Source organism: Myotis yumanensis, unplaced genomic scaffold (genome assembly GCF_028538775.1).
Source record: "Myotis yumanensis isolate MYYU_CA2020_CCGP unplaced genomic scaffold, mMyoYum1.0.hap1 SCAF_1, whole genome shotgun sequence".
Taxonomy (NCBI): Eukaryota; Metazoa; Chordata; class Mammalia; order Chiroptera; family Vespertilionidae; genus Myotis; species Myotis yumanensis.
The window spans coordinates 63,625,995-63,642,801 of record NW_027223752.1 but is presented as its reverse complement, the minus strand read 5'-3'; the positions used below and the strand labels follow the sequence as shown (position 1 = coordinate 63,642,801).

General features: G+C 37.8%; 1 protein-coding gene across 4 annotated transcripts in view; it reads right to left on the bottom strand.

The window, feature by feature from the left end:
- The window catches only part of TRPM7 (transient receptor potential cation channel subfamily M member 7), a 123,227-nt gene that overhangs the window by 64,690 nt on the left and 41,730 nt on the right, over nt 1-16,807 (bottom strand). For all 4 annotated transcript variants that reach the window (XM_070422982.1, XM_070422992.1, XM_070423002.1 and 1 more), the window contains exons 10-12: nt 15,789-15,861; nt 13,143-13,243; nt 3,478-3,612 (exon numbers count right to left, since the gene is read on the bottom strand). In XM_070422982.1, the coding sequence (XP_070279083.1) occupies nt 3,478-3,612; nt 13,143-13,243; nt 15,789-15,861 (309 nt within the window). The remainder of the gene's footprint in view (nt 1-3,477; nt 3,613-13,142; nt 13,244-15,788; nt 15,862-16,807) is intronic.

Here is a 16,807-nt window from a genome sequence, read left to right as displayed (position 1 = left end):
CTGCTGCCACTGCAGGCAGCACAAGCCTCAGCCAGCCCTGGTTACCTGAGCCTCGGTTGGCATTGGGCAGCTGGGCAGCCGCCATCCAAGGTTTGTCTGCCTCTCGGGCCAGCCCTGGGCACCTGGGGGCGGGGGGGGGCTGGCTGGTTTGCCCTGAAGGGTGTCCCGGACAGGGTGGGGGACTGGCGGACTCCAGAGGCAGGCATGCGGCAAAGCCCCAGCGGGATTGAGGGGACTGGCTGTGGGTGCCACCATCTTTGAGGGGGGCAGTCAATTAGCATATTCTCTCCTTATTGGCTGTGGGTGCCGCCATCTTTGCGACGGCATGAGAGTCAATAAGCATATTCCTTCTTTATTAGATAGGACTAGAGGCCCGGTGCACGAAATATGTGCACTGGGGGTGGGGGGGTGGGGGTGTCCCCTTCAGGCCAGCCTGCGCCCTCTCACAGTCCAGGACCCATGGGGGAATCACGCCTAAGCTGGCAGACAGACATCCCCCTTGCAGTCCAGGACCCCTTGCTCCTTACCACCCGCCTGCTGGCCCCTTACGGCTTGGCTCACTGCTCCTTAGCACTGCTGCAGAGGCGGGAGAGGCTCTTGCCACCGCTGCTGCGCTCGCCAGCTGTGAGCCCAGCTTCTGGCTGAGCAGAGCTCGCCGTGGCAGGGCACCAACCACCAGGAGCAGCTCCTACACAGAGTGTCTGCCCCCTGGTGGTCAGTGCACATTACAACGACCGGTCATTCTACCGTAACGGTTCCTTAGGCTTTTATTATATACACTAGAGGCCCAGTGCACGAAATTCATGCATGGGAGGGGCCCGGGGGGGTGTCTTTCCAATCTGGGACCCCTCGAGGGCTGACTGCCCATTTAGGCCCGATCCCACCGGACTGCTGGCTCCCAACCGCTCACCTACCTGCCTGCCTAATTGCCCCTAACCGCTTCTGGCTGCCAGGCTGATCACCCCCTAACCACTCCCCTGCCAGCATGACCGATGCCTAACTGCTCCCTTGCAGGCCTGATTGCCCCTAACTTCCCCTCCCCTGCCGGCCTGGTCACCCCCAACTGCCCTCCCCTGCCAATCTGGGTCGTCTCCAACTGTCCTCCCTGCCAGCCTGTTCGCCCACAACTGCCCTCCCCTGCCGGCCATCTTGTGTCCACATGGGGGCAGACATCTTTGACCACATGGGGGCGGCCATCTTGTGTGTTGGAGTGATGGTCAATTGGCATATTACCTCTTTATTAGATAGGACTAGAGGCCTGATGCACAAAATTTGTGCAAGGGGCTTGGCCCCTGCCGCCGCTGCAGCCACACTGCCTCGGCCTCCGCCACTGCGGCTTAGTCTGGAAGGTTGTCTGGAAGGACATCTGGTCTAATTAGCATACTATGCTTTTATTATTATAGAAGATGGATAAAAGAGCATCAAAGGCTTTTAAACTGGAAAAAGATATGGTAAAAATATGTGCTTATAAGAATAATTAGTTTAAAATACTGATGTAAAGAAAGACTAGAAAAGGACATTAGAACACAAAAGTGGTACAGACTGTAAATTCCAAAGACATTAGGAATGAAAAGGAGGTGATAAACAGGTAGAAAGTGATAAATAAACTAACAGCTTTGCAGAGAAGTCAAAGCTCGTAACCTAAGATTTGGTTATAGTTCTCAAAGTCGAACCCAATTAAATTCATATTGGTAAAAAATGGCAATAAGCGCAGTATTGGAGAAACAAGATGGCGGTGTAATAGGCAGATGCGTTCCAGGGGTTGTCCCGGAGCAAATGGGAGTGAGCAGCTGAAACTAATAACACCCACCCCGAATTGGTGAAGTATGCTCAGTTGGTGAGACAGTTTACAGCTGGGAAGGGGAGAGCTCCCCTGGAAAGGTAAAATCCAGGGATCTGAGCAGGAAAGTTTGCCAGACCTCTGAGCCCAGAAGGTCAGAGGGAGACTGTGCAGCACATAGCCGCGTCTCTTGGGACAGGCACAGCCTGACTGGGGAAGGGAGATCCGCGGGACTGTTGGTGCCGGGGGATTTGAGATCTGGGTTCTGTAATTACGGAGGACTGAGCCTAAAAGGGGCAGCCTGAAGTGCTGACCAGACCATGCAGTGCGGGTAAGAGAGGAGCTTACAGAGACTTCTCCATTTCTGCGGCCTGCGTTTGTGTGTTTGTTTTCACTGAACCCTGTTCATAGGACATTTCGGATACAGACAGACACTCACCTGTGCTGAAGAGCGGGAGAAGGTGCGGACGAGTGGAATCTGGGGAGAAGCTGGGGAGAGAAGGGGGGCCAGGAGAGGTGGCAGCAAATTGAGTGCTGAGTCACCCCTGAGCCCAGGACTTGGGCAGCCATTTTCCCCTGAGGCTATAACTTCTCCCTCCAAGGCCCCAGGCAAGGAATACAGCCACACCCAGATTCCACCCTGAATGAGATGAAGGATTAAAATAATGGTGCAGTGATTACAGAGTGAGAGCACTATGGAAAGACTCTTCAGAATATTGGCAGAGGGTGGAATCCAAATGATGAAATCTAGAGTACCTCCTTGATCAACCCACAGGTGGAGAGTTTGTTACACTAAATATTTAATATAGATGAAACAGAATATGTCACAATTACATCTCAAAAAGAGAAAAGAGAGCTTTCAGATTTCAACCCGCTAAGGACTAAAGAGTGGGAACATAAAACCTTTAAAACTTTCCTCTAAGGTTAGGTTTTGAAGTTCTAGTTAAGATTGTCATTCTAAACTTATGAATTATAAACTTATGAACAAAAATAGATACAGAGGCAGAGCTGCCTCGAACAGACTGTCAAACTACAGCGGGAAGGCCGGGGAAGGTTGGGGGACAGGAGGGGAGAGTTAGAGATCAACCGAAGGACTTGTATGCATGCATATAAGCATAACCAATGGACATAAGACACTGGGGGGTAGGGGAGGCCAGGGGATTGTGGGGGGGGGGGGGGGGGGGGACAGACATATGTAATACTCTTTGTAATACTTTAAGCAATAAATAATAATAATAATAATAAAAAAGAAGGGCAGTATTTTCCTTCTCCAATGTTAGTAACATGAAATCTGAAATGAAATGAGAAAGGCTTTGTGATGAAAATAATTACTTTTCTGGAGCTCTTCAGAATATTAAAAAATAGTATGTAAGCTAAAAGGGCAACACCATAAGGTCAAATCATGAGTGCAAACACAAAGGAGAAAAGAAAAAACAGTGTGTAACTTCTTCATTAGGCAAAGGAGTCAAAAGAAATTTGCTGCAACAAATGATCACCGGAAAAAAAGAAAGATCCCCAGAAACAAGGAATGTTTGCCACTTGCATATAACCAATCAATACTGACTACTTGTAATTTTTCGATGTGGTCTAGCAAGACATTAAAGGTTTTATCAAAAGGATCGAATATGTTCAGGTAAAACAACATTTCCCAAAGATGATAAAACTTAGCTAAAAAAGAATTTTTAACATATACTTACAGTGTTGTAAAGTTCTTCCAATCTAGGAATGGTAAGGAATTTATGCATGCTTACTCCATTCTCAATAAGAAGTTTTACAAATGCAACTCTATCCATTACAAGAGCATCAAGCATAGCTTGTTCCAGGGATCCAACCTAGAGTATCAAAATTAATAAGTTATGTTTCACACATTCTAATTATACAGTTCTAAATGCAAGTCTTTCGGATTTATACCTCTTTGATTCTGAACAGTTTTAGAATATAATTTTAAAAATGGAAAACAGTAAAAGGCTAAGACTTAGGGTATAAAGAAAATAGATGGAAAGACATCTCTAGAGTAGCATTCCTGAAAGAAGTCTATAACAATTACTTTGTAAGAGAGCAATTGTGACATGTCGGGGGTGGAGGGAGAAAAGAATCCATCATTAACTAAAACTGGGGAAAAATAACTTAGATAACTTAGAGCAATGATTCTCAATATTTAGGAAAGGTTTTCAGAGAGATCATTTCAATAATTGAGGGCCATTTAATGGGTAGTACCAAAGGATACCACAAACCACGCAATATGCCAGCCATCTCACTCACAAATGAATTGTCCCACATTCTACACAACTTTCTATTATCCTGCTAGATGCTCATGAGTGAAAACCCAGTAATATTGCTTTACATATAAACAAAAAGCACTTTCTCATGGTTTATTCTACAATAAACTTTCTAAAAATACAACTACCATGTAAGTTAGACAAGATTATACTTAGTTTTCTTTAGAACTTTAACAGAAATTATTCACCATTAGAGAAAAATCTCTTAACAGCAATACAACTGTGATTCTTGAATTGAATTAATACATGTTTATCAGTCAACATTTATAGCTGTCTCTTATAAGTTTTTAGAGACTCTTTTAAAGACTCTGACAAATTCCGAATCAAATACTATTAAATTAGTGGAGCCCAACTGGTGTGGCTCAGTGCTTGAGTGTCGACCTATGAACTAGGAGGTCATGGTTCGATTCCTGGTCAGGACATATGTCCAGGTTGTGGGCTCTGTGAGCTTGATCCCCAGTGTGGGGTGTGCAGGAGGCAATCAATCAATGATTCTCTCTCATCACTGATGTTTCTCTCTCTCCCTCTCCTTTCCTCTCTAAAATCAATAAAAATATAAACTAAAAAAAAAAATTAGTGGAGACACAACTATAGGGATTCACTGAGTATCATTAATAAAGGTTATGTTATTAATAAAGTATCATTAACATGTTATTACTTTAATAGCTCATATTATTGCTTCTGTATATTTTGAATATTTTTTAAAATGTTATTAACTTTTAGAGAGAGGGATAGATAGAAACATTGATGAGAGAGATACATCAATCAGCTGCTTCCTGCACAGCCGCTATTGGGGATCAAGCCTGCAACATGGGCATGTGCCCTGCCTGGGAATCGAACCAATGACCTCCTGGTGCATGGGATGGCACTCAATCCACTAAGGCACATCGGAAGGGCCATTTTGCATATCTGGTACCACATGATTTAAAAACTTTGTGGTGAAAAATCAATACCAACAACGTTGGGGTTTTTTTAATATCTGCTGTTTTTCAAGCTTATTCTGATTTTTTCTTCAGAAGTTTACCACATAACTAACTATACAATTTATCTACAGCAACCTCTATTACCATTTTTTTAAAAATTATTTTCTATTTACAATCACTTAGCAAAGGATATGGTCTCCAAGACCTTTTTAATATACAGACTAAATGCATGCCTTATTCATGATAGTATTTCAAGATAGAAGATGTTTTCTGTGTTACTTTTCACACTCAGTTCATGCTATAACAAGGAAAACGTGTTGACATTGCACTTAAAATGAAACTAATTTATAAAAATGTAACATTCCTTTTCTCATATAAACAGCCTGAAATTTATCATGGTATGTTATTCCTATTTTAGTTAATATTATTTCCTTATTTCTCTTGTCATATAACAAATTTTATTTCTTATTACTTATTCTAACATTAACAACTTTTATTCTATTGCCCACTTGGTCCTCTTGCTGATCTTTCCTTGTCCTTATAAGTATTGTTCTGCTGCCCACGGAATTTAAGTTAACAATATTCCTGTATTAGTCTGCACTCACAACTGCAGAATTTCACTGATTCTATCAATAGGTGCAAGCATTTGATTACTTAGTATGCCTTTTATAGGTTGCCATTCTTGAGCATCTGCATTTGAAATACTATTTTTATTATACATCACTTTCATTTCTCTGTCTTTATTACAATTAGGGCATTACATTGTGTTTTTTCTAATTGTGTATTTATAAAATTTCATTTTTAATATAATAAAATAATAAAAAGGGGCATAATAAATTTTTTGTTTTAAAAAAGCAGTGTTGCCCTAGCTGGCTTGGCTCAGTGGATAGAGCGTCAGCCTGCGGACTGGAGGGTCCCAGGTCCGATTCTGGCCAAGGGCACATGCCTGGGTTGCGGGCTCAATCCCCAGTAGGGGGTGTGTAGGAGGCAACCGATCAATGATTCTCTCTCATCATTGATGTTTTTCTCTCTCTCTCTCTCTCTCTCTCTCCCTCCTTCTCCCTTCCTCTCTGAAATCAATAAAGAAATATATATATTTTTTAAAAAAGCAGTGTTTAGCCAAAACCGATTTGGCTCAGTGGATAGAGCGTCAGCCTGCGGACTGAAGGGTCCCGGGTTCGATTCCGGTCGGGGGCATGTGCCTGGGTTTCGGGCGCATCCCCAGTGGGAGGTGTGCAGGAGGCAGCTGATCGATGTTTCTCTCTCACCGATGTTTCTAACTCTCTATCTCTCTCCCTTCCTCTCTGTAAAAAATCAATAAAATATATTTTTAAAAAAAAAGCAGTGTTTGATCTTATTGGTTTATAACCACTGCCCTAGAACAACAAAGCCTAACAAAATGTTCATATCTGAGAAAAAAAAAAAATTTAGTTTAAAAACAGTATCTGCTTTATAAGCAACATTTCTTGATATACTCAATGCATACTTTACAAACAATCAAGAGAAAAAAGGTAAAATATTTGTTCTACAAAGTGTACATTAAGCATAAAAGCCCAAAGTCAAATAGACGACATTATGCAGAAATCCATGAGATAAATCATATATACATAGAAGATAAAGACTGTCAAGCTTTATCTGAAGAGACAAAAATCCAATGAAATTATTAAATAGAATCAAGGTTGGTTTATTATAAAAGTTTTACACAGTTGGTTAACATCAATTTCTTCCTCTGGTGTACTGTGAGAAGGGAAGTGACCAAATAGTTTAGTAGTAGCAGTATATAGGAAAATACATTATCATGATTTTTAAAAAATCAAATATCACCAAATGGTATTAAAAAAACCTTTCTTTTCTTAGGCCCTCATGTTGAAGATATAGGCTATATTTACAGTCTCCAGAAAGGTTCTCTGACCACACAGTGTATATGAATATGCACTCATAAACAAAATTTGCCAAAATTAAGATCATGCTAAACATACTTTTCTACAATTTGCTGTTTACATTATGTAGATAGAAAAGACCTACCTCATCCCCTTAAAGGCAGGATAATATTCCAAAGTACAGATAAACATTTAAGCTACCCACCCTCCTTCTGATTGAGATATGTAATAAAATTTGGCAAACACTCACTATGTGCCAAACTGTGAATAAAGCAGTAAACAAAACTAAAATATATTCTTGGCTTTCATAAAATGTACTTTCTAGAAGTAGAAGTAAATAGCTAAAATATATGGTTTATCAGAGAGTGATAAATGCTAAATAAATTAAAAAAAAGAACATAGAAAATGCTGTCACAGAGGGCTGCTATTAAAATTGGGTGAATGATAAGAATCAGACTGGGTAGAAAACATCTGGTTAGAAGTCAGAGAGAGAAGAGGAATCAAGTCCAGGAAGTTATCTAGGAAGTTCAAGACAGAAAAAAACAGCAAGTATAAAGCCTAGAAACATTCTTAATATGTTCTAAGAACAACAAGAAGGTGAACCTGGCTACATAAAAGAGAGCAAAGAGGACAGTGGTATCATGTAAGGTAAGAGAGGTAGTAATGGGACAAATGTAAAGTCTTGTTGGCCATCATAAGGGCTCTGGACTGTGCTGTGTAAATGTGATGTGATCCATCTTCTGTCTGTAAAAGGAGAGGAAAAATGAGAGTAAGGAAACTATGCATGCTGCTATTAAAACAATACAGAAGAAGGATGATAGTAGACTGGACCAGAATAAAACTGGCTATTTTGAAAGTAGATTTGAAAAGATTTACAAATGAAATTGGACTGCAATATGTAAGAAAAACAAAAGATGACATTACAATTTTTTTGTCTAAGAAGCTGGTTTGTGCCATTCAGTAAGATGGGGAAGACTGCAGAAGGAACTGGTCTAAACATCAAGAGAACACTGTAATCAGTTATCTTCTACATAGAGCATTACTTTTTTTTTTTTTTAACCTAAACCCCTTCACCCATTTCTTCCACCCTATCTCTGGCAGATAATAATCTATTCTATTTATAAGCTTGATGTTTTTTAAATTCCCTCTGTAAGAGATCATCTGGTATTTATCTTTCTGTCTGACTTATTTCACGTAACATAATGCCCTAAAGGTGTGTGTGGGTATGTGTGTGTGTCACAACTGCTTTATGCACTCATCCATCGATGACACGTAGGTTACTTCCATATCTTGGCTACTGTAAATAACACTGCAATAAACATGCAGGTGCATGTATTTTTGAGTTACTATTTTCATTTTCTTCAGATACTAGTAGTTTGATGGCATCCTTGTTTATGTATGTTTTTGTTGCTTTTACACTATTGTTAGATTAAAAATATAATCACCGAAAATTATGGAAAGGAGCTTACTCCGTATGTTTTCTTCTAGGAGTTTATGGTTTTAGAACTTACCTTGAAGTCTTTTATCGATTTTCAGTTAAATTTTTGTGTGTGGTATAAGATGGTGGTCAAGTTCCATTCTTTTGTATGTCACTGTCAGTCTTCCCAACACCATTTACTGACAAGACTGTTCTTACTCCATTACATATTACTGGCTCACTGTTATAAATTAGCTGGTCATATATGCATCGGTTTATTTCTGGGCTCTCTATTCTGTTCAATTTATCTATGTGTCTGCTTTACGCCAATACCGTAATGTTTTAATAACCATAGATTTGTAATATAGTCAGAAATCAGGAAGCATGCTGTCTCAAGCTTTGTTCTTCTTTCTCAACATGGCTTTGGCTATTTGGAGTCTCTTGTGGTTCCATACAAATTTTGGAATTATTTATTATGTATCTGTGAAAATGCCATTGGAAATTTGACAGGGATTACACTGAATCTTTAGATTAATTTGGGTAATATGAACATTTTAACAATATTGATTCTTCCAATCCATGAGCACAGAATATCTTTCCTTTTATTTGTGTTTTCTTCAATTTTATTCATTAATGCTTGTTAGCTGTCAATACACAGGTGTTATACATCCTTGGTAAATTTATTCCTAGGTATTTTATTCTTTTTGATGCCACTACAGTGTTTCAATTTAGTTGCTTAATATTTGGTTGAGGATTTTTAAAAGCTGCTGCCTAAGAGTCTGGCTTCCAATCAGCCTGAGTCTAGGTGCTGAGATCCTCCCCTTAGGGGCACTGGCAACTACTGGTTGTTATTAAAAACATAATAGTCTGCTTGGACAAGCACAAAGATTTCAATGACAACAATGAGCTAAAGCAGGGTTAAATGACAGGGTTCATCTCCTACACAAGGCCATTATGTCAAGAGTGAAAGAGGTGGTTGTTTCATGTACAGTATAGAAACCAAAAGAAAGTCAAGCAAAATGAAAAACCAAAAAAGTAATGGTTATAAAGTTGCTCACTTAACTGGGGAGAAGAATGGATGAACATAGTGAGAACTTCAAAAAAAGAGATGGAAAATACAAGGATGTACAAAATAGGAGTCACAGACCTAAAGAATTCACTAACTGAACTGAGAAATACACTAGAAGGCTTCAATAGCAGACTAAATACATCAACGAAGGATCAGTTAACTGTGGAGCCAACCCAATCACAGTAGCACAAAGAAAAAAAAGAATGAAAAACAGTGAAGATAACTTAATGGATTTATGGGACAACAGCAAATGGAAGAGCATTCTATTATAGGACTTCCAGAAAGAGGAGAGAGAGAAAGGGGCAAAAATCTTACGTGAGAAAATAATAGCAGAAAACTTCCCTAACCTGGGGAAAGAAACACATCAGATGCAGGAAGCTGAAAAAGTTCCAAATAAGGTGAACCTACCACTCCCCCTACCCCCTGCAAAATCATACCAAGACACATAACTAAAATATCAAAAGTTAAAGATAATGAGAAACTATTAAAAGCAGCAAGAGAAAGACAACTTGTTACATACATGGGAACCTACATAAGGCTATGAGTAGATTTTTTCAGTAGAAACTTTGCCCATCTGGCCAGGCTCAGTGGTTGAGCATCGACCCATGAACCAGGAGGTCACTGTTCAATTCCCAGTCAGGGCACATGCCCTGATTGCAGGCTCGACCCCCAGTAGGGGATGTGCAGGAGGCAGCCAATCAATGATTCTCTATCATCATTCTATCTCTCCCTCTCCCTTCCTCTCTGAAATAAAAATATGTTATTTAAAAAAAGAAACTTTGCAAGCAAAAGGGAGCAAACAATATATTCAAAGTACTAAAAGAAGAAAACTTCCAACCAAGAATACTCTACCTTGAAAAGTTATCCTTAGAATTAAAGAAGAGATTAAGGGTTTTCCAGACAAACAAGCACTAAAGGAGATCATTATTACTAAACCACCTACCAATAAATGTTAAAGGAACTTCTTTAAGCTGAAAAGAAAGGATGCTAAGTAGTAACAAGAAAATATATGAAAGGCCTATCCAGCCTGGCTCAGTGGTTGAGCATTGACCTATGAACCAGGAGGTCATGATTCAATTCCCGGTCAGGGCACATGCCAGGGTTGCAGGTTTGATCTCCAGTGGGGGTCATGCAGGAGGCTGCCAATCATTCTCTCTCAACATTGATGTTTCTCTCTCTCTCCCTCTCCCAAATTAATAAAAATATATTAAAAAAAGAAAATATATGAAAAAACATCTCACTGGTAAAGTAAACACATAGTAAAGATAGTGGATTAATCACATATAAAGCTAGTATGAAGGTTAAAAGACCAAAGTAGTAAAAAGAACTATGATTATAATTCGTTAAGATATACATAAGATAAAAATATCTTAAAAAAATAACATCAGCCCTAACTGATTTGGCTCAGTGGATAGAGCATCGGCCTGTGGACTGAAGGGTCCCAGGTTCAATTCCGGTCAAGGGCATATACCTTGGTTGCAGGCACATCCCCAGTAGGGAGTGTGCAGGAGGTAGCTGAATTGATGTTTCTCTCTCATCAATGTTTCTAACTCTCTATCCCTAGCCCTTCCTCTCTGTAAAAAAATCAATAACATATATTTAAAATAAATAAATAAATAACATCATGGGGGAGTAAAAATGTTGAGCTTTAGAATGTGATCAAACTTAAGTTTTTATCAACTTAAAATAGACCATTAGAGATATAAGCTATTATATGTAAGCCTTGGGGTAACTATAAAGAAAAAACACCCTCTTTTGTAAATAGACAAAAGTAAATAGACAAGAGAGAAAGGAATTTATCATTAAAGCAAGTCATCAAACCACAAAGGAAGACAGCAAGAGAAGAAACAGTGAGGAACTATAAAATCATCTAGAAAACAATTAGCAAAATGATTAATATGTACATATCTATCAATAATTATTTTAAATGTAAATGGACTAAATGCTCTAATCAAAAGACAGAGTGGCTGAACGTATAAAAAATAACCTGGTGTATATGCTGCATACAGGAAACCCACTTTAGATGTAAAGACAGACTCAGACTAAAAGTGAAGGGATGGAAAAAGATATTCCATGCAAATAGAGAACTCCCCCTCCTCCCCAAAAAAGGCTGGAGTACCTATATTTATAGCAGACAAAATAGACTTTAAAACAAGACTGTAATAAGAGACAAAGAAAGGCATTACATGATTATAAATCAGTCCCTCCAACTAGAGTATATCACATCTGTAAATTTATGCACCCTACGTATAAACAACTAAATATATAAAGCAAATATTAATAGGCCCAAAGGGAAAATCAACAATACAATAATAGTAGGGAACTTTAAAATGAGAGCATAACATTGATTGGGGGTGTGCACCCATGCACCCAAGCATGTGCCCTGATCAGGAATTGAACCAGTGACCTCTTGGTGCATGGGACAGCACTCTATCCACTTATGTCAATGGGGAGATCATCCAGACAAAAAAATCAATAAGGAAATATAGGTCTTAAATGACACATTAGACCGGCTGGACTTAACAGATATAGACAAAACATTCCATCCAAAAGCCACAGAATACACATTCTTCTCAAGTGCACACGAGACACTTTCAGGCCACTACACAAGTTTTAATAAATTGAAGAGGACTGAAATAATATCAAGCATCTTTTCCAATAACAATATGAAATTAGAAATTAATTACACAAAGAAAAATGGAAACTTAACAAATATGTGGAGATTAAATAACATGCTACTGAATAACCACTGGGTCAAAGAGAAATAGGATAAAGTCAGAAAATATGGAAACTAATGGAACTACAACATAAAATTTGTAGGCTATAGCAAAAGCAGTTTTAAGAGAGAAGGTCAAAGCAATAAATGCCTAACTCAAGAAACATGTGAAGTTTTAACCTAACTTTTCAACTCAAGGAATCAGAAAAAGGAGACAAAAAAAAAGCCCAAAGTGAGTGTAAAAAAGAAAATAAATATTAGACCAGAATAAAAAAAACTAAAGACCAAAAAGACAATAGAGAAGATCAATGAAATAAGAACTGGTTCTCTGAAAAGATAAACAAAATTGACAAACCAAAAAAAAAAAAACTCACCAAAAAAAAGAGACAGTGCTCCAATAAAGAAAATGAAAGGGGAAGTAGTACAACTGATACACAGAAATACAAAGGATCATACGAGACTACTACGAACAAGTATACGCCAACAGAGGGGACAACCTAAAGAAATGAATAAATTCTTAGAAACATACAACTTAACAAGACTGAATCATGATGAATAGAAAATCTGAACAGACTTATTACTAATAAGTAATCAGTCAAAAACCTCCCAACAAACAAAAGTCTAGGAACAGATGGATTCACTGATGCATTCTTTCAAATATTCAAAGAATTAACACCAATCCTTCTACAACTTTTTCAAAATACAGAAGAGGAGGAAACTCTTCCAAACTAATTTTATGATACCACAACCAGACAAGGCGGTCACAAAAAAAAGAAAATTACAGGTTGATAGCCCTGATGAACATGGATGCATACAACACTACTTTCATGACTTTTTTCAGTTCTAGAATTTTTAGAGATCTCTATGCTATAAAAAAGCAAGGTTTTACCAAAGAAGTAAATAGAACTTATTAAATCCTAAGTAGATTTAAATGTAGAGGTGTCTAGGTAAACTAATCTTGCACTTTAGTATATTTTTTACTTGACAAGTAAAACATCAAGTTAGGTCACAGTTCCAACAAACACTTTATTACTTAGTTTAATTTAATTACATTATACACATAGGATTTTTTACATACCAGCCACTGTTGTCCATAAACAAATACATGATTTTTGGCAATGTCAACTCTATCCCATGCCAATGTAAGGATGAGCTGGTCAAATGCAGATGCATTAGTGCCTAATCAAATAAAGAAAAGTTGACATGTTCAATTAATTTATCTCTATTAAAATGTAAACACTTATGAATTCTTCCCACTCCCTTTTAACTAACTTACACAGCTGGTATCAGTCACTGTTCAGAAGTACTCTGCCTCAGAGAGGTAAGATTAACCCTAGGGTTGAGGACTTTTATTTTCCAACTATAGAAAAGATACAGCCTTATTCACTACAAACAATTTAGAATGTAGAACAAAAAGAATATAAAGATGACACATTTCTATCAGAGATAGTACTGACTGTTAAGATTATGGGAAACATCCTTACATGTGCTTTTCTGTGCATATATAAATTCGTATGTACACTTTCAATTATTTATGCAAAAGTGGATCACGCTATATAATGTATTCAGCAGCAGGCTTTGTGTGTCTTAATAACATATACCTTAGTTTTCTATGACTGGTGGATATTCAGGTTATTTTGATTTTTTTGGTAAGTATATTTGATTTTTTTGCTGACATATATTTACATAGTATGATTTTGTAGAAGCCAATTTGGAAGGATATTTTAAAGCTTTTTACTGCCAAAATATATTCCAGAAAGGTTATAACATCTATCAGAGGTATAAAAATACCTAGTAAAAGGATAAAAAACTTATTTTTAAAATTTACTTTTAAAAATATATATTTTTATTGACTTCAGACAGGAAGGGAGAGTGAGAGAGAGAGAGACATCAATGATGAGAGAAAATCATTGATTGGCTGCCTCCTGCATGCCCCCTCTGGGGATCAAGCCTGTAACCTGGGCATGTGCCCTTAACTGGAACCTGTGACCTTTTAGTCCACAGGCCAACACTATCCACTGAGCCAAACCAGGTAGGACAAAAATTTACTTTGTAAAAGATTATTAACACTGAACATCTTTCCACATATTCCTCAAGCATTTGTATTATTCTGTTAATACAACTGATTATAAATTCTGGCTCATTTTCCCATGAGGTAATCATCTTTTTATTATTAATTTGTACCAGCTCATTGTTATCCCTTCACTTTTCTATTCATTAACTTCCTCATCTATAAAATGAGGAAAGTAATAGAAAATCTTTCCCTTTAGGTTATTGTAAAGATAAAATGAGATAAATACTCTCAAACACTAAAGAACAGTGGCTAGCACACAGAAGTATATGGCAAATATATTTTTATATTTATGCAACCCCATTTATTGATCTCTCTTTTAATGGTTTCTGGGTTTCCTATTACTATGGTCTCTTGTTCCCAAGGTAATGTATATGTTATCTTACATTTTATGATAGTATTTTTTAAACGTTTCATCTATTGGCAATTTATTGTCACCTAGTATTTGGGAAATTCTTGTGAACGACAATAAGACAATAGTGCTTTCTTGCTCTGCTCCTGCCAACTCACTTACTTACATACTTGAACTTTTAGGCACCCAGATGGGATATCATTTTAGTTTCTAATTTTTTAAAAGATTATTCATTATAATATCACTTGCTATATCAGTTGAATATCTTTGGCCAGATAATGGCAGAAAAACAGTTCAATATGCATATGCATTAACTAATTAATCATATAAGTACCCTCAGTTTTCTTTCCAAATTTATCTTCAGAATGAAAAAAGCATGTTTAAGAACACTCTTAAAGTCTATCAACTAATATATTACCTTTATTTTTTAGCCAATTAAAAATGTGACACATTCTTAACAGGATAATTAAATGGGTCTGGTGGCACAAATACTGCTATAACCTTAAAATAATTCTACAAAATAAACACTAACTTATTGTCAAAGAAAGCTAACCTGTCTTTCACAAAGAAAAATTACTGAAAAAATTGAGTACCCAAACACTGCTAAATTTAAAAGTGTTTCTTATAGAAATGGGATATAAATGAAAGATCTTATCTATATATATGAAGAGCCAGGGGCCATCGCAACCGAACGGACGACCAAACAGGCTGCGTGGGGCAACCAGGCTGGCAGAGGGGTTAGTGAGGGACAACCAAGTGACTGAACAAACAGGCTGCGTGGGGCGACCAGGCTGGCAGACGGGTTAGTGAGGGACAACCAAATGACTGAACAAACAGGCTGCGTGGGGCGACCAGGCTGGCAGAGGGGTTAATGAGGGACAACCAAATGACTGAACAGCAGGCTATGTGGGGCGACCAGGCCAGCAGGGGGGGCAGTTGGGGGCGACCAGGCCAGCAGAGGGGGGGCAGAGGGGAGACCAGGCTGGCGGGGGTGTGTGTGTGTGTGTGTGTGTGTGTGTGTGTGTGTGTGTAGTTGGAGGTGACCAGGCCGTCAGGGGGGCAGTAAGGGGTGACCAGGCTGGCAGAGGGGGCAGTAAGGGGCGACCATGCTGGTGGGAGGGGGGCAGTTAGGAATCAACGGTCCCGGATTATGAGACGGATGGGCCTAAACTGGCAGTTGGACATCCCCCAAGGAGTCCCGGATTGGAGAGGGTGCAGGCTGGGCTGATGGGACCCCCCACCCCATGCACGAATTTCATGAACCGGACTCTAGTAAATAAATAAAAATATTTAAACCTTACCTTTAAGCAGTGCAGTAAGTATCGCTACATCTATATCTTGATGTTCATCTGATCCAATGTGAAAAACAGTGATCTATATAAGGATTAATTAATTAATAATATTATGCCTTTACGTTTCAAAAACTAAGGCATAAGACATAAAAAAGTAATGTCAAACTACACATTAGATAGTTTTGGAATGTGTATTATTTTTTGGTCAAAAATAAGGAACCAAAAAACATGAAATTAAGACTTTGCATCATTTACCAAGTAAAATGGCAAGTAAATTAAAAATGTTTGACTTCACATTACATTCAGTTTTTCATCTATCTTATGTCTTTCACTAAAATAAGCAACTTATGGACTGGGAAACTCATGGGAAAATCCTGCTATTTCTTCTACAGAGTGAACATTTACTTAATCCAAACAATTATATGTGTCTTTGATGAGAAATGTTTTTTTAACTGGAAGTTTCTTTAAATAAATTGCAATGTAACACCATGCTAGACATTTTAATGTAATAACATCTTTCATAAAGAGAAAGACCATTTTACAAAATTTTCAACTAACTTCATTTCCAATTATAGAGAAAAAAAACATATGGAAGAAAACAGCAAATCATCTACTACTCAGAGTTGATAAAAATTTTCTCTACGAACAGAAGCCCATGTTTAGATTACTAAAATAAGCAGCACTAATCTTTAATTTAATTTGAGCACTTAGAGTAAAATAGTTTCATTTTTTTGTTTCTAAATATATTTTAGATATGCCATTAACAATTCTTTAGTATGCTTCTTTATCTCTAGATAAAAATCTGTTGAGGCCTAGTTATGAAATTTTTCCTAAATTAGAAGTGCAAATATATGCCTCAATACCATATAAAAGCTGTAAGAGTCCTTCTGTATCTTTCAGCTTAAACAACAAAAAATGATACCTTTAACATGGTTGAATAAAATTTAAAATCTTAAAATGCAAATGAAAAACAAGTTTCTCACCAATTTGCAATGTTCTTTGAATCAAAAGGCTTATTCTGCTAAAAT